This window comes from Urocitellus parryii, chromosome Y (assembly GCF_045843805.1).
Source record: "Urocitellus parryii isolate mUroPar1 chromosome Y, mUroPar1.hap1, whole genome shotgun sequence".
NCBI lineage: Eukaryota > Metazoa > Chordata > Mammalia > Rodentia > Sciuridae > Urocitellus > Urocitellus parryii.
This window is the reverse complement of record NC_135548.1, coordinates 20,800,921-20,819,410: the sequence shown is the minus strand read 5'-3', so window position 1 is coordinate 20,819,410 and position 18,490 is coordinate 20,800,921. Positions and strand designations below refer to the sequence as shown.

General features: G+C 35.2%; 1 protein-coding gene across 1 annotated transcript in view; it reads right to left on the bottom strand.

The window, feature by feature from the left end:
- LOC144250966 (DNA polymerase alpha catalytic subunit-like) overlaps positions 1–18,490 on the bottom strand; it is a 115,353-nt gene that overhangs the window by 69,486 nt on the left and 27,377 nt on the right. The window contains 12 exon segments of the mRNA XM_077794121.1: positions 185–304; positions 790–919; positions 3,731–3,906; positions 5,130–5,246; positions 8,298–8,387; positions 9,707–9,768; positions 10,688–10,772; positions 13,656–13,810; positions 14,663–14,816; positions 15,701–15,775; positions 17,377–17,490; positions 18,239–18,351. Coding sequence (XP_077650247.1) covers positions 185–304; positions 790–919; positions 3,731–3,906; positions 5,130–5,246; positions 8,298–8,387; positions 9,707–9,768; positions 10,688–10,772; positions 13,656–13,810; positions 14,663–14,816; positions 15,701–15,775; positions 17,377–17,490; positions 18,239–18,351 — 1,391 coding nt within the window.

Sequence of the window (18,490 nt, the reverse complement as noted above, 5' to 3'; positions counted from 1 at the left end):
CTGTACAGAAAAAAGTAGAGAAGGAAACCACACAAACCCACTGGAACAAACTTGACATGATTTCTAGTACACAGGGGATTATTCTAGAGGCAGATGTTATTGCAGCAATTTTTTAAAAAAAGCTATCTAGGTAATTAAAAAGGAGGAATAAGAAAAGCAAAATACTACGTAATTTTGGACCCACCAGTTTTTGCTGAGGCTTTCTGAAAATCTGCTTGTCAGGCACGATATAGTTGTTTTCATAAAATGCATGAAGCAACAAGAACTCGTTACACTCAGATCGTCTACCCATCAGTGTCCTGGACTATTAAATAGAAATTCTTTTTACAATTTGAGCTCCAAATCACAACAAACAAAAACAACTTTGAGTTAGTTAATTTTAATTTCATCAAGATACCTCCTTCAAAACTACTACTAAAATAAAGGCTGCTTTTTGGGGGGAAAAAGTAGTAAATTATTTCTAACATTTTCTTTAAGTATTATAAAAGAGACAGCTTTAATTATTAACAACTTGGCTATTTCCTTACTCCCAAAAGGACCATTCCACCAGACACATCCAGATGTTAGAGAGATGATCCTTATGTTCACCCAAATTTCAGCACACTGCACCTGGCATTCCTCCCCTTCTCCCAACCAGTTTTTCCTTTTACAAAAGATGCCCAGCTTTCAGAATCCAAGTTACTCATTTTATAAGCATGCATTTAGACTCATTATCATATAACAACTACCCCCAAACAAGCACTGAATCCAACAGGAAATGCTTTTTCCCCCTTTCTAAGTTAAATTTACCATAATGTTCCCAGCGATGTTAGTGATCTGCAATGCTAATGGAAGAACATTTAGCTCACACATGATCTGGAAAATGAACCTGGCATCTTTCCAGGTGTGTTCCAACAGGTACAACAGATGAGAAGATTCACTGTACAGAAAAGTAAGAATGAAACAGAATCAAGTAATTAAAAGAAACAATAACTATAATCAGAACTTCATAAAATCTTACAAGGAATTTTTGGTGTAAGTAACTTCAGAGCAACAGCACCTTGCCTTTGGAAACAATTTAAAAGAAGGTCGGTATGTAATTAGGAATTCATTTATACCACTGATCCCAGTGCCCTTCTCTAAGCACAAAAAAATTCCACAAAAAAAAATTCATATGTGTTAATAACTGCATACCTGAAAATCACTGAATCCTTTCATTCATTCTATGAAACAAGCACATATTGTATGTTTACTATGCACTAGGCACTGGCTATACCCAAAATGGACAGGAAGTCCTATCCTAGTGGAGTTTAAATCCTCATGGGGAAGACAAGAGTTTAAAAAATAAAAATAAATTAAATATGTAGTATATTATATAATGCAAAGTGTTAAAGAGAAAAAGTTAAGCCCCAAAGACAGCATAAAATATCAAGAACAGAGATTGAACTTTTAGTTAGAGAACCAGAGAAAACTTCATTGAAAATAAAGACCTGGAAGTGGTGAACAAGTGTTATGATTTAGACCTGAAATGACCCCCAAAAGTTCATGTGTTGAAAGCTTAGTCTCCAGTACAGTACTGTTCAGAGGCGGGGCCTTTGGGAGGTAGCTGGATTATAACGATTATAGCATGATTCATCCATGATGGGTTTGGGAGGTGGCAGAAACATTTTAAGAAGTGGTCCTAGTGGGGGGATGCCCTTGAGGGTATACTTCTCTTTATCTTTCACTCTCTCCTCCCCATGTGTTCCCCACCATGTTCTGCATTTAGACTCATTATCATATAACAACTACCCCGAGCAAGCACTGAATCCAACAGTGCTTAAACGCACAAGCCTAAATGTAACAGAAGAGTCAACCAACTACAGATGAAACCTCTAAAATTGTGAGCCAAAATAAATCTTCCCTTGAGTTGCTCTTCTCAGGAAATTTTGTTACAGCATAGAAAGCTGACTAACACAGGAGCAAGCCTTATGGAAAAGTATCTCAGGGAAGAGCAATCCAGGTAGTCAGAAGAGCATTCCAATGCTCTGAGCTGGTTATAGACAGTGCCTAGTGCACAGTAAACATGCAATATATGCTTACTTCATACATGGTAGTTTCAGGACCTGGAAGTACATCAATATGGCTGAATGAGAGAGAATGATAGTGAGAGCAGAAGACAGTCAACAGCATAGAGATACAGTGCATAGGACCTCATAAGCCAAAATAAAAACCAGTTTTACTCCAAATGAACAGTCAATGGGAGATTTTGAGCTGACTTTAATTTCAGCAGGATAACCTTGGTCCTGGATTAAAAATAAACCACTAAGGAACAAGAGCAAAACCAAGGAGACTGGCAATATAAGACCCAGTGCTACAGTTTGAATATGGTTTATCGCTCTGAAACTCATGTTGGAATTTAATCCCCACTGTGAAATATTATGAGGGTAGAAACTTAAATACTAAAGTATTTAAAGTGGGGGCTTTGAGCCCCCATGATTGAATGCAGGTAGCTTTATAAGAAGAGAAAAAAGAAAGCTAAGGATACACACATGCACTCTCTGGCTCTCACCAGGTGATACACTGTACCACCTCAGGACTCTGACAATAAGAAGATCATCATTAGATGCAGCTCCTCAAGCTTAGACCTTCAGAACCATAAGTCAAAATAAATCTCCTTTCTTTATAATTTTCCCAGTCTGTGGTACTGCATTATAAACAACAGAAAACAGACTAAGACAGCTTCAATTCAGGGGGAAGGGGATGGTGGCCTAAACCAGGGTAGGGTCAATGGAGGTGAAAAGATGTTGTCAGATCTAGATATATTTAGAAGAGCTGATAGAATTACCTAATGGATCTACTGTAGGATATCAGAGAGAGGAACCAAGGAAGCCTCAGAGGTTTAGGGGAGAAGACGACTGAAGGTTTACAATGGTAATGAAAAAATAGAGGTATCATTAATTTAGTAAGGGAAGACTACAGAAAGACAATGGGAGAAGATCAGAGCTCAGTTCTGAACAAACTAAAGGTTCATATTAAACATCAAGTGAATACATGAATCTGAAATGTAGGGGAAAAGTCAAAACTGAATAAACACAGTGAGGAGCATCAGCCCCCATATGGTATTTAAATTTTCAAGACAATGAGATTACTTGGAGAGGATACAAAGTCAAAAGAGAGCAGCAGTCCAAGAACTCTGGAGAAACAGGTAGGAAAACATGAAAAACTGGCTAGAGAAGTAGCAGAAACCTTACTTTAAAAACAAGCAAGTAATATCTCTAAATGTCTTAGTGATTGCTCAGTTTTTTGTATTTCCAAAATATCTCATTAATTATGTGAAAGAATGGGGCTGGGGTTGTGGCTCAGTGGCAGAGCACTTGCCTAGCATGTGTGAGGCACTGGGTTTGATCCTCAGCACCACATGTAAATAAATAAATAAAAAATAAAGGTACATCAACAACTAAAAAATATTTAAAAATTAAGTGAAAATAGTGTCAAACTCTAAATTCATATCAATTTCCAAATTACCAATAGGAAACATCAAGGTAGTGTTAAAACATGTGAAGGAGATGGACATAAACAGATCAAATTAGAATAATTCAAGAAGTAAACTAGTTCAAATTATGAAGTAATGGACATGGTGGTGCTGACATAAAGACAATTTTCTGCTCCATGGTACCATGGCACAGGTCCCTATAGCTTAAGCATAGTAGTGGCATCCTTCTATTGCTAATTTCAAGATAGACAGATTCTAAAGAATCTGGGATCATACCTGTACATATTTTGTACATTTTCCATTGGAATTGCAACCCTTTCCATTTTCAGAATCTGTTGAACAAGTTCAGACAAATGGTAGCTTTTGCAATGAATCAATTCGTTTGCTGAAATTTCCACATCACAGATCATTCGGCCACAGGTAGCATTTCTTTCAGCAAATCCACTCCAGCCCTACAAAGATGAGAACAAAAAGCAAGTCCCATGAACATTCCATGCTATCCTACTTTGAGGTTGACCTCAAAATTACAAAAATAAAATTCTCATTCTTCCATTTATCAATGAAAATTTTTGAACATTTACCATGTATCTGATTGACACTATTCTAAGGATATGGCAGTGAACAAAGTAAAAAAAAAAACTAAGAATCCTGACTTTATTTTTATTGTGTATATTAAATGAATAACATAAATAAGAAAGTATATAGTTTTAGGAGTTAATAAGTTTCTGGCAAAGGGGAAAAGTAGAGTCGGGTAGGAGGGATAAGGAATTTGGGGGGACTATACCTACAGGTATAGACTGGTTGGGGTATACCTCACTGAGAAGATTCCATATTCAGAAAAGTCTGAAGGGAGTATGAAGGGAAAAAGGGGTTAGATAAGCAAATGTTTACAATAAGTAATAATAACCTCTTCACCTTAAAGATATGAACAGAAAAAGAAGAGTAAGAGTCCCAACTCTGATAGCAGAGAGCAGCAGCAGAATCCTCAAGAGATCATTATAAAAGGGACAGATTCCTAAGTTCTCTGATGAGATAGCATGCTGATTTTATTTGTAAGCTTTCGGTAAAATAAGACTTCAATCTCTGAACAGTATCAGGGTTAGGAAGAAGGTGCTTCATACAAAGACAACCAAAACCTCTCCACATTTGAAGCAAGCAAGCAGAATAAAAAGTACATAGGCTTTAAAAGAGTCAGACTGACCTGGGTTCAAATCTCAGTTCTTCCCCTACTAGACCTGTGTGAATGTCTACAAAATGAAATTGAAGTTGCTATGAGAGGCTAACTACATGAGAAAGCACATAGCTCACCGCTTTCTTATATTTCACATTAGCTCCCTTCCATTCATTCTTCCCATCTTCCTGAATGATAACACTCAATGAATTCTGAACCCTACAACCCTACCTTAAGGCTTATCACTTTAGGAATGCTGAAGTAAAAGTAATATGTATGTGCTTTACTATTTCTAGATTCCAATCATTGATTTAAAAAATGACCAGTGGCTTTTTCAAGTAAAATGCTGGATTCCAAGGAAAAGACATTTGGTACCAAAGTTAAAATGTACTGAAGTTCCTATAAGACAATCAATTCCTATTCAAAAAAGTATAGTGCTTTCTTGGTAAGTACCCAATAAAAAATGGCAAATAAAAGAAATAAGATTTTCAAAACAACCATTACCCCAAGCTTTGGCATGCTGGATCGCTTCAGACGACCTATCTTGGACCAGTGAGGAACTTTGCACACATTAATTCGCTGCAGTAGCACTTCCAGTTCAAACCCATAAATATTATGACCCTAGGCAGAAAAAGGAGGCAGCCAATAACATTATAACAAATGCAAATTAGATGATTTACCTTCAAACACACAATATTTCTTTGCCCTTTCTTTTTCTGATCTCTAATTGAAGACATCGTGAGCTTACCTCCTATTGGGGGTCCTTTCTTCTTCAGGAATTTATTCATCAGCAGCATTCATTAGCCTTGACATTAACAAGGCTGCTAAGCAGATTGCTTGAATAAACTTTATTTCATACTAATTGATGCAAGGTTCATATGATCTCTTTTAATTTGCAGCTCATGCCTCACAATCTCAAAAGCAAATGTAAATTTTAACATTCCATACTTTTACATGATCACTAAAAGCTGTATTCAAACAATTCAATTTTGCTTCCTTAAAAACAGAAAACCTGCTTGTGTTGTAGGAGTTTGCAAAAAACTTCTTAGAAAATTCAGGAACTGCATTTGGCTTCTTTAAAACCTGAGTTCAAACCCTACTGATTTAGATACTTAATAAATATGCAACAATATATAATACCAATGAATAGTTCAAGTAAAAAACTTAAAAAGAAGTAAACAAAATTGTATAGAATAGAAAACAACTCAAAATGCAACTAGATTTTTTCATTTCTATAATTCCCAATTTCTGTCACATGAATAACATTACTCACTTAATTAAAAATTAGACGAGGTTCAAAATAATTGTTATCAATAAATAGATTTACTTGATACTAATTTTAATTAAAAACATATACTACCACTTGGAGTATACAAAATCATTGAGACAGAAGACAGAATGATGGTTGCCAGGGGCTGGGGAAACGAGGAGGTAATTAGTACCAATTCAGTTTCAGAAGATGAAGAATTACAGAGATGGACGGTGTTAATGGCTGCACATTATGTATGTAGCTAATATCCCTGAATTGTACACTTAAAAGCAGTCAAAATGGTTAATTTTATGTTATGTGTACTTTACCACCACATAAAAACAATATACCCCATTATATATTTATGGCAGTTTTGTCTATTAAATTAAAGTCCCAAAGGATTATAAGAATGTATCATTTTCAAATTATCATGCCTGGGATCAGGGACCCAAACTCATGTCAGGACTCTATCTTACATTCGAATTTCTCACTCAGATCTGGCTCTAACATCCTAAGTCAGGCCAGGTATCATAGTGCTCCAAGACATCACTCGGGGGACCAAATTACTGTTAGTAGAGACTAGGTGAGGGCCCAGTGCTAAGCCAGAGCATCAGAGGACTATGGACAGATTTTTTCACACTTTAAATATGGGTCCTGAAATAACAAAGGGATGTGGGTGCAGAGACATTTTTAACAATCCGCAGGCTTTCAGGACAGTAGCTATGCCACTACAAGATAAGATATCTGAGAATAAAAATGAACCTGAAGGATATGGCAAACATTTTTGCAAGGCTTCAATATAACCAGATTACTTTATGACTTTTGGCAGTAAATAGATGGATCTAGAGACTATCATACTAGGTGAAATAAGCCAATCCCCAAAAAACATGTTGAATGTTCTTTCTGATATGTGGATACTAACACACAACAAGGGGAGGAAAGAATAGAAATTAAGTGTATTAGACAAAGGAGATGAAGGGAAGGGAGAAGACTGGGAATAGATTGTAGAATAAATAGGACATAACTTTCTTATGTTCATATATGAATACATCACCAGTGAAACTCCACATCACGTACAACCACAAGAATGGGATCCCAATTAGACTAAGTTATACTACATGTACGTATAATATGTCAAAATACACTCTACTGCCAGATGCAGTGGCATATGCCTGTAATCCCAGCAGCTCAAAAGGCTGAGGCAGGAGGATTGTGAGTTCAAAGCCAGCCTCAACAACTTTGTGAGGCCCTAAGCAACTTAGCAAGACCCTATCTTAAAAAAACAAACAAACAAAAATACCCTACTCATGTATATCTAAAAAGAACACATTTTTAAAAGATCTTTTAAAAAGAAGCTGTAATATAATAACAGTTTTTTATTAATTTTTCTAACACTAAAAAAAATATATATATAGGGGCGGGGGTGTGGCTCATTGGTAGAGCACTTGCCTGGCATGTGTGAGGCACTGGGTTTGATCCTCAGCACCACATATAAATAAACAAAATAAAGGTATTGTGTCCATCTACCACTAATATATATTATAACCATATTACTAATATCATATTTAAAATATAGGCATTTATTATACTTTCTGTCAAAAAATAAAACAATAGAGTTTGACTGATCAATTGACCCAGAACAAAAGACAAAAGGAAAAATTCCTATCAAGAAGCATATAAAGGAAGGCCAAAAAACACACAAAAGTAAATATCTTGCTTTATAACTTCTATGAACTGGGGCAAAACAATGAATTATTAGCTCTCACTATCTAGTCGGAACATGGGAAGTTGTCAAGAGAAAAAAAAATTGCTAGTATGAGCTCTCAAAGGAATGTCATAGAGATCCACTAGGCTCATAAAACTAAAATACTTAGTTTTCTGATTTGCATCAAATCAAGGGAATTAATTAACTCCTGTTGACACTATACATCTGGGTCACTAAGCAAAAATTTTAAAGATACTAATAGCTTATATACATTTACTAACTGATATGCTGGTCTCGTCAACTGTAAATACCTAGAGTATTTTAAACTTCAATAATAATTCAAGGGTTGCTTTAATATTAGAAAAAAAAGCCTAGGGGGCTGGGGATATAGCTCAGTTGGTAAAGTGCTTGCCTTGCATGCACAAAGCCCTGGATTCAATCCCGAGCAACACACACACACACACACACACACACACACACACACACCACACACACACACACACACACACACACACACACACACACACACAAAGCCTATCTTATAGTAGGCTAGGGTTTTTCCCCTTTCTATTTGTAATTAGTATAGCAATTCATTTCACTCTGAAAAGATTCTTTGGAGCTCAAAAGTAAATAAACAATAAAAATAACCAATAAAGTCACACTGAAAAGAACTAAGAAATGAAGAGTTTCCCCACAACATGATCAAAAAGCTACTTACCACAATGATATCAGGATCAATTTTGTGAACTTTTGCAAGGAAAAAACCTAGCAGTGTTCTTTCTGTTGTAGCAACCTCAACCTTCACATTCTGTTAATAAAAACATACCAGTCACCAACTCTTTAAAGTATTATACCTTGGCTTCTTGTTTAACCAGGATTAAGATTTCTTAGGGTTAAAAGAAACTCCCCATTTCAAAACTAAATGCAGAAATGAAATTTTAGATTCTAGTTTTTGCAATAATAATTGCACAAAGTCTCTGAGGAGCTCATTCTAGTAATATGCATGAGAATAAAGCAAAATTTTAAGTGCTAAGCAACAGCAAGAGCAGAAATGTCCTTCCGTAGAGACATGTTTGTACATTGGACACATTTGAAAGCATATAAATCAGAGTACCTTTCAAAAGCATTACTTAATTTCCTATATAATCCCTGGTAGACTTCACTGTTGATGTATTTATCAGGAAAAGAAATTCCAAGGATTGTATAAACTATTCTCAAATAATGGTATAAGAACAGATAAATAAGAAACTAGACTAAAAACAAATATAAAAATTATAAGTATTTTAAATATAAATAAAATCTATCTTTACACAAAAGCCTTCCACTTGGATTGCTGAATATAAATCAAGTATTCAATCTGCTCTTATTAAAAATCTCTTAAAATAGAAATTGAGAACTATATGTATTCCACAACTACGTCACAAAAATGTCAGTTTGACTCTACAAGAATTCCTAGGTAACTGTACTTGGATAGGTAATTCAGGACATGTCACAAACAATAGCCTAACCTAAAAGTACCCCCAAACTGTTGGACTTCTCAAGTCAATTTAAAATAATATACATGAAACCTGACAAGGTTGCAGCATTTGATTTTGTCACGTGAAGACATTAACAAGTGAACTTTTAATCAAACATTATTACCCTATGTGTATATATGATTACACAACTAGTGTGATTCTACATCATGTACAACCAGAAGAATGAGAAGTTATACTCCATTTATGCATGATGTGTCAAAATGCATTCTGTCAGGATGAGGTTGTGGCTCAGTGGCAGAACACTTGCCTAGCATGTATGAGGCACTGGGTTTGATTCTCAGCACCACATATCAATAAATAAAGGTCCATTGACAACTAAAAAAATTCTTTAAAAAACGTATTCTGTCATGTATAACTAATTAGAACAAATTTTAAAAAAGGAGATGAAAGAAAAAAAAGAAACAATGTACACTCCAAAAAAATTATTTATATTGAATACATTTAGCTTTGTGAAAAGCTCACTACATTTTATTATTCCCCTGCCATTTTATTAAGGGCCCAGAAAAAAATTCATGGAGCATACTATCCTCCTATTTTCTTTCCAAACAAATAAATACTTCATATTTAAAAGGAATAATTAGCTATTTACCTTTTCCTTAATGACTTCAAGGAAAGCACATGGAAAAATACAGTCCTTTGGTTTAGACACAACTATAAGAAGGGGGAAAAAATTCCAAAACCCATTTTATTTTAATTTCAGGTAGACATCAATGCATGTTTCCAAATAGAAATTTGGAAATTAGATATAAATATTCCCCCATCCCTAAAATGTTAAAAGGTTCAAGTATTTTCATTGATCATGTTGGGATTCAAATGAATCGCCAAGCACAGAACTCTATCCCTACAATTGTTAAAACTTTGATCAAATTTTGCTATCCATCAAAGTCAAAATGAATGATTATAACATTCTCTCCCAAAGGAAATCCCACCACCACCAAAGCCTCAACCAGTTTACAATGAAGTAACTCAGTTCAAACTTCTCAAACTTGGAAAAGAGTTTCTCCTCTACAACATAAAAATAGCTGTTCTCACAGTAACATACAGAGGAGGTGAATAAAGCCTTGTTGAAATGAGCTAATGACTAGTTTCTTCCACATTTTCACCAAGCTATTACCAGTGTTTTGTTCCATGTATTCCCCCTACTTAAGTGATAAACTTCACAGTAATCATAAATTTTGTTTTATGTTTAGCAAAACTAATGTGTTGCTAAAACAAAATAAATTTGCTAAAACAAAATTTATTTAACTGGCTTTCAACATGGACTACATGAGAATCCTCCTTGGAGACTGACTCATTAAACACACAGAATTCTGTGGATGTTTCACACATTGAATTGTAGTACAACTCAATTTCAATTTGATGTTACTATAACCTCTCCCAAATAGGCGAACATTAATTTATTCCTTGGCACCTGCCTCATTGCACAGAAAACTCTGGACAATAAAACTTAGTTTCCATAGCTAAAAACAACCTTAACAGTATGCACTATTTATTCTTGAAAATAATTTTTGAAAGTCTAAGAAAAAACTCAAATCAAGTCTTTAACAAAGTATCTTTAAAAAATACATACCACAGAGGTGTTACTGAAAGGGAGGTTGTGGGGGTGCTTTATCTAATGCAAAATTGTGATGAATCAAAGCTGCTATAGCAATAACCTGCAAAGAAAGGAAGGAGGAAATCACTTATCAGACATCTAATATATATTCTGCATTCTTACTGATATGTAAAACTACAGGTACAACCCTACCCCACTTATCATCTCCCTGCAATTTACATTTGTTGAAGAAACTGAGTTGTTTATCCTATAGAATGCTCCGTGGTATGGATTCTGTTGCTTATATCCTAATAGGGTCACTTTCATTTAACACATTCTGTTTCTGTACTGCCTATAAATTCACAGTTAGATCAAATGACTTTATCAAAACCAGGTTCAACTATTTGGCAAAAATACTTTAGAGGTGCTACTGATTACTTCTATCAGAAAGCACAGACACATAATGTCTGTTTTTCTATATTTCAGTGAAATTAGCAGCCACTGTCAATTATTGCCTACAGCCATTATTTCACTGGGGATTAGAAAGTGGTATTATTCCATTTTCCTTCATTATTTATTAGCTGAAAACCTTCTAAGAACAGAAACTTCACTTCATCAATTATTTGGTTGCCTGAGGTACAGTATGTTTTCCAGAAAAGTCAGGATAATGCTTGATTTGATTCCCTCATTTATCAGTTTTATGAATGAGTTAGTTCCTGAGTATCCTTCATAAATGAGCAATGTGGCAGTGTTATTGTTGTTAGTATCATCATGAACTCATAAATTTGAGTGTTTCCATCTATTGCAATTATTCTTATCGTGCTCACATTGTCCCACCTTTGGTCAGTAGGATACTCTGCAAGTTGTTTCCTAGGTCCTTCTGACATATCTTCAGTAGATTTTAATATCATCCTTACTTTCTGATATAACACGATGTTCCAGATTTATCTTAAACATTCCCTGCCTTCATTAAGCCATTTCTCCACAGAGCCCTATTTACTTTATTAGGAAACAGTCTGTGAAAACCTAACTCTGGGCACAAGAGAACGGACACTTCTTTTTTAATTTTAACTAAGGACTTATTGAACCTTTCCCAAACACTTAACTATTAACTCCAATCAGAAATGATTATTTAAAGATCAGGGCTTGGGTTGTAGCTCATGGTAGAGCATGCTCTCAGCATGCACAAGCGCTTGCATTCATTCAGTCTCCAGCACTACCAAAAATAAAGATGAAATCACATACTAAAAGAATGCAAATATTGTCCAAAATCCTCTTTTAAAAATACCCCCATTTATGTCAAAATGAAGCAAACATAAAGAAACTCCCATTGATCAGAGTAAGAAAACCATAAGGATCAAATGTAACAAGCTGACCACACTGGTGCTCGCCTATGGTTCCAGCTACTTGAGAGACTGAGGCAGGGGGCTCACTTGAGCCCAGAAGTTCAAGGCCAGCCTGGGCAACATAGTGAGACCCCGTTTCAAAATAATAATGTCAAAAATAAAATAATAATGAATTCAACAGATAGGGAATACACATACGTGTGTGTGTGTGTGTGTGTGTGTGTGTGTGTAAAAACCACCATTTAAAAACTCTTAATGAAATACCTAATTGAGGTAAAATGACTAATTCATGGAGGCATTAGAACAGTAGTTCTCAACTGGGGATAACTGTACCCTCACATTTTCCTCTAAGGAATATTTGGCAATTGCTGGAGGCATTTTTAGACTGTTACACCTAGCAGGGAGAGGGGGTACACACATCTAGCAGGTAGAGGCCACGGACACTGCTCAACATCTCACAATGCAATAGACCACAACAGCACTCCACAACAGCCCAAAACACATGTAGTGGCAAGGTTAGATGAAAAGCTGATGGAGAAATATACAGTGATTATCACCATTTGAGCCCACTGACCAATCTTAGCCTCACTAATAGCAGCTTAACCTGACATTATGTGTCTTCTAATATGAAGTACACTCTACTACCTATAAAGTATTTTGGCTAAGAAAGTTGAACTTGAATCTAATTCATCCTTTAGAGATAACTTATAGCATATGGATGTATGAAGGATGGAGGAAGAGTAGGCACTCTGTTTCTATAAAGGACCAAAAAATAAGTATTTTAGGCTTTGCAGGCCTCATGGTCTCTGTCATGACTAACTGACTCTGCTATTGTAGAGCAAAAGCAGTTGAAGATATGCTGTGTTTCAAAGAAACTTTATTTACAAAAATAGGTAGTGGGCTGAATTTGGCTCACAGACCACTGTTTGCCAACCACTGGTAGAGAGGAAGAAGTCCAATGATACCACAACAGAGCAAACAAATACAGACAGAAAATGGGACATTATATGAGACAACTATCAGTGATTCTTGTAATCATTCAATGTCATTGAAAAGAAAGTGGGGGGAATGGGTACCATTTAAAAAGAGATGAAAGTGGCACAAAAATTAAACACCATCTGTGAATCTTGTGTAAATCCTGATTCAAACCATCTGTTAAAAGACATTGTGAGAAACAAAGTAATTTAAGTATGTGCTGAGGATTTCAGACTAAATCAAGGAATCACTGTTACTGTTATTGGGCTTGCTAATGATGGTATATAAGAAAAAGTGCATATTTTAAGAGATGTATACAAAGGCACACAGGGTTAAAATGACATGCTGTTTGAAATTGACTTTAAAATACTTCAAGAGAAAAAAGAGGAGGGAGAAAAACAGGTGTTACAAAATTTGCTAACTGCTGAATATGTGATTGATATAGATAGTTCATTGTATTATTCTCTGTGTACATTAAAAAATATATTTTCAGCAATTTAACTCCTTGAAAAAATCCACAACACCAGACAAAGAAACAAATTCAATTCCTTCTCCAAAATGAAGTTTTGTACTAAATTAGTATTCTTTCCCCTCCAAGAACAACTTTGTTGCAGTAAAGCTATACAAGTTCAGGCCAAGTATTACACCTAAGGAACAAATACAAAATATGTCCTTTTTTTTACCTCATGTTGATGGTTCTTTGCATTCTGCAATGTTTTCATGCTGAAAGACATCACCACAAATGGAGGAGGACCAATATCCTTAATTACATTCACCAGGTCAGGTTTCAAAGCCATGGCCTCAAATTTAAACCAACTGATTGGCTGGTTCAAGATCTCTGAAAAAATAGATATAACCAATCAATCGCTTTTGTTAACTTAAAAAGAAAAAGTACCATAATTATGACAACTGTGATTAACTGAGATATTCTTCAGTCCTATTTTCTATTAAAAATGACATAATATCTAACTAAAAATAAGCCACATTACTGGATGTGTGTGTACCTATGTTCATTTTCTTGAGAAAAAAAAGTCCACACAGGGGCTGAGGCTATGGCTGAGTGGCAGAGCACTTGCCTAGCATGTGTGAGGCACAGCATTTGATCCTTAGCACCACATACAAAAAATAAGCAAATAAAATAAAGGTATGCTGTCCATCTACAGTTACAATTTTTTTTTTAATCCAAACAAAGCTTTTTGTAAAATGATCTAAAGAATCCAGGACCCAAGATAGGTTTAAAAAACCCAAAGCACTACCATGGAGGAATCATAAAACATTTTAAGAGATTCATGAAGATAAAAGAGTATCTCAGATACAAGTGCTAGAAAATATCAAGTAACAGGCAAAACAAGTACTATCCACATTAGGATGTGATTCTTCTCCCCTCCAAAGGTCAGCAGTTTACTATGGAGAACAGCTGGGCATTATCTGCCAGGTGGGAAGTACATGTAAACAACAGCATAATGGGACGCACCCTGAACAGCTGCCTGTGCTAAGGCCTCCTTCTAGACTAAACTGCCAGGCATTACAGAGATAAAGTGATTCCAAATATACCTACAATCATTCAAGGAAAATCTTGATGAAAACACACAAAAGGAAATAAACACACTAAAATATATAAACCAATTCCTTAACTTCCCTTTAGGGGAAAAAAAAGCACATTTATCAGCAACCTACTTAGCATTATAACTAAATTTTTCCTTATGTGAATTTTTTACTTCAAGCCAACAAGGTACTTTGATCTTTCTGTTCATCAAGAACTGTTTCAAGCTGGATGTGTTGGTTCCAAATACATGAGAAAAAGTTTCTCCTTTCAAATCCTGAGGAAGCTGTGGTACTTCTGCCTAAAAGGAAAAAAAATCTTTTTTGTTTAAAACTATTACTTCACATTCTCCAAGTCTATATTTGAAATAAACAAAAGCCTCTCTATGAAGCAGCAGAAGAAACCCCTTTGATACATGTGAAATGTAATTTGCTACAAATGAAATCCAAAACAATTCACAGTAGGAAACAAAAACAATTCACAATGACAAAATAATGCATCTTGATGACACCCATTAGAAGAAAATAGGCCAAGAAGCTCCCCCAAGAGAGAATTTGTGTCCAAAGCTGTACATGCCTCACTGATAAAGAATAGCCAAGTAAGTACCACTCCATTAGAAGAATGAAAGCAACAGAGTGGGACTCATTGAAAAAGCTTCCATGGTACTTTTCATCACCACTGCCAAAAACATTTTTTAAAAGTTTCCCTTTTCCAACATTGTGGGATCAAAACACTAGAACAAAGGTAAAAAGAGGTTAAGGTCTAGTTAATTAACACCCTACAGCAACGACCTTGCCTGTCACAGGAGCAAGAGCAAGAGCAGCACTATAATGATGCTATTGACACTCCTCTCTCACCTTTCCACTGCTTACAAGAGACACTTAACAGACTAATGATGTCCAACTCCATCATGTGGCATTCATTCCACTTGACAAACAATTGTGCTGTTTCAAGTTATTTGTTTAAAGATGCATACTTGAAAGCAAAGAAAGACAGTATAACCTGTAGACTATGTACTTAAAATTAATTTTATCCATTTCAGTTATTCATTACTATATGTCCACCTCAATGAACTGTGGGCTTGAGGAGTTCTGTCAGTACTCCTAATTGAAAGCTAGTTGAAAGTTCAAAAGTAGAAAAAAATGCCATTCACCAAAACCAGGTAATTTTCTTTGTTTAACTTACCTAGTATCTAACTTCCAAGTACTGAGATTTTTCGGGAACATCAGGTATCTCAAAAGCATAATTCTTTTCCACTGTCTGGATAAGTAGATGTTTTAAAAAATCATTAAGACAAAAAAGTTTTCAAAACTCAAATTAGCCAGCATTACATAAATAATACATTTTCTTATATTAAATCATCAGGAATCTAGCATCCTTATGGGACACAGGAGTAATTAAAGCCAAAAAGGTATCCTTTCACCTTTCAACTAGGACTAAGACTCATAGTGACAATGTTAAAAAGACTTCTCTTAGACACTACAGAAATCAAAATATTTGCATTCAAATAGGAGCAAGAAGAGATTTTTTTTACAATGTTAATGCATTAAATCATTTGTCAAGAGACAGGTTGTGGCACATGCCTATAATCCCAGCTACTCTCAGAAGTCTGGGTAGGAGAATCGTGAGTTTAAGTCCAGAGCTATACATGCCTCACTGATAAAACATAGCAAAACATTGTCTCAAAAAATAAAAATTATTTGTTACTAATTGACATTAAGCAACTCCATCTTGCTAGAATAATCAACATTATAATTATAGTTCATATGTAGTAAGCATTGGCTATGTGTCAAGTACTATTCTAATCATTCAATATGAATCAAGAGATTTAACCCTTTTGACAATGCTTGCAATAGGGCCTCATTTGTCAAATAAAGAGACAGGTACAGGGAAGTCACTTGGCACTTGTTCACAGTCAGATACTAGTAAGCAGCAGGGCTAAGACTTAAATCACAAACAACCTGACTCTAACATTCATATGCTTCACCATTACAACACATTTTCTCTGGAATTTTATGTTTTTAGTTTTTTGTTTGCAGTGCTAGGAATCAAACCCAAGGCCTTGTGCATTATTACTTGTGGAAATTTAAAGAAGTGACTCAGCCACAATCCAAAATTTAAGTAGTTAAGAGTGTCTTTTGCAACTCAATCCTCCCTTTCTTTCCATCACTACTAACTTCCCATATTTTTATTGGGCTACAGACCCCACAATTATGGCCAAAGGCATCAATATCTCACTAAAATCAAAATATTGTTTCTTTTTTAAGGGGCATTCTACACTGAGCTATATCCCCAGCTATTTTTATTTTTTGAGACAGGGTCTCACTAAGTTACTATGGTTGGTCTCAAACTTGTAATCCTTCTGCTTCAGCCTCCCAAGTCACTGGAATCAGAGGCATGTGCCACCAACACCAGTTTGGACAATTTGTCATACATATCACGAATATAAGACTTTCATTCTATCAGAAATAACATCATAGTCCCTGATTTTTAAAACTAAAACTTACTTAACCTTCTAATCAAAATGCATTGGCAATAACTAATTATAAAATCAAAATGTTTTCTTTGCCATTTCAGAATAAAAACATGAAATGTAAGCATTTAAAGTAATTTGCTTTGAGTTATCTATATATTCAAATTCATGACCATTATTTTACAAGCAGTTTAAAAAGAAAGCAAAATATTTTTAAAAATCTAACACAGTTTTTATATTCATGCCTATGAGATTGCCATTCTATGAATTAGAGATATGCAGAAGGCACTTTGTATGAAGTAGATATACAATACCTATTTACAAAATCAAGACATTAACAAACAACAAATTAAGAAAGCTGGACAAAAATTTACAACCAAATACAAACCTTGGACTTGAACTTCATAATTTTATATTTTGCTGCTATTCTTTCAAATTCATCGTAAACATCCTTCATTGTAACTGGAATTTCTGTTTCCTTCCCTGTATTTAGATCAATTTTCTGTTCTCCCGTGGGAAGGAGAAAAGGGAGAAAAAGTATCTGTACATAAGATCTTCTTAACCACCAGAAACCCAAGTTTAAAACAGTTTTCATCCTCACACATTTAAACACTTAGTAGCACAGTCTCAACAATGAGTTCAAAGGCAAAACAATCCCTAAAAAATACTAAACCCAATGGCCAATTCCTCCCAAAGCATCATAAAGCAAGGCAAAGATGATCAATGCTAAGAAACAATGGGAAAATAAGTATTATAAATCCTAACCAAGATGCTCCACAATTCAACAGAAATGGGGAGGGGGTGATACTTGGAGGGAGCTGGAGATATTAAAAGTCCTAATAAAGAAGAAGCAAATGGAACTGATCTTGTTAAATGGCCACAGGGGAAATATTACAGCTGCCTATGCAACAAGAGCAGGAAAACTGGGCCAAATGCCATGTCACGTTTTAGAGCCTTAGAGTCCCAAGCCCAATTATTGTGGAAATGAGGAGTAAGGGAAATATAACATTCTGTATTAAAACTCAGACACTTTTACTCTAACCAGTTGAAAAACTGAGTTCAACTTCATTTCTCTAATTTTCCCATCCTCTATTGGAATTGCTGACAATCACTGGTCATGAAGCAAGGAGTAAGAAAGAATTGGGGTTGTGAAGAACTGCTACCCTACTGAAGGACAGGGTTTACCTTGGAATAGAGAATGGGTGCCATATATAATTACTGAAATCTCAAAGCTAATCACTAATGCTTACCATTTCACGGGGAAAGAAGTACAGCGTTCGCTCAATGTTTTTCACCATGACACAACAGCTCACATGGGTCTTGGCTGATTCAATAAAAACTTTTCCAAACAGAAATACCACACCTAAAAGAATAAGGGAAAACTTAATTGAAATTGAAAAGAAAACATTTCAATTACACCAAATCATAGGAACAACGTAAATGCTCACTGAACATGTCCACACATTTATTCCTTTGTGATAACATTCTGACAGCAAACATAT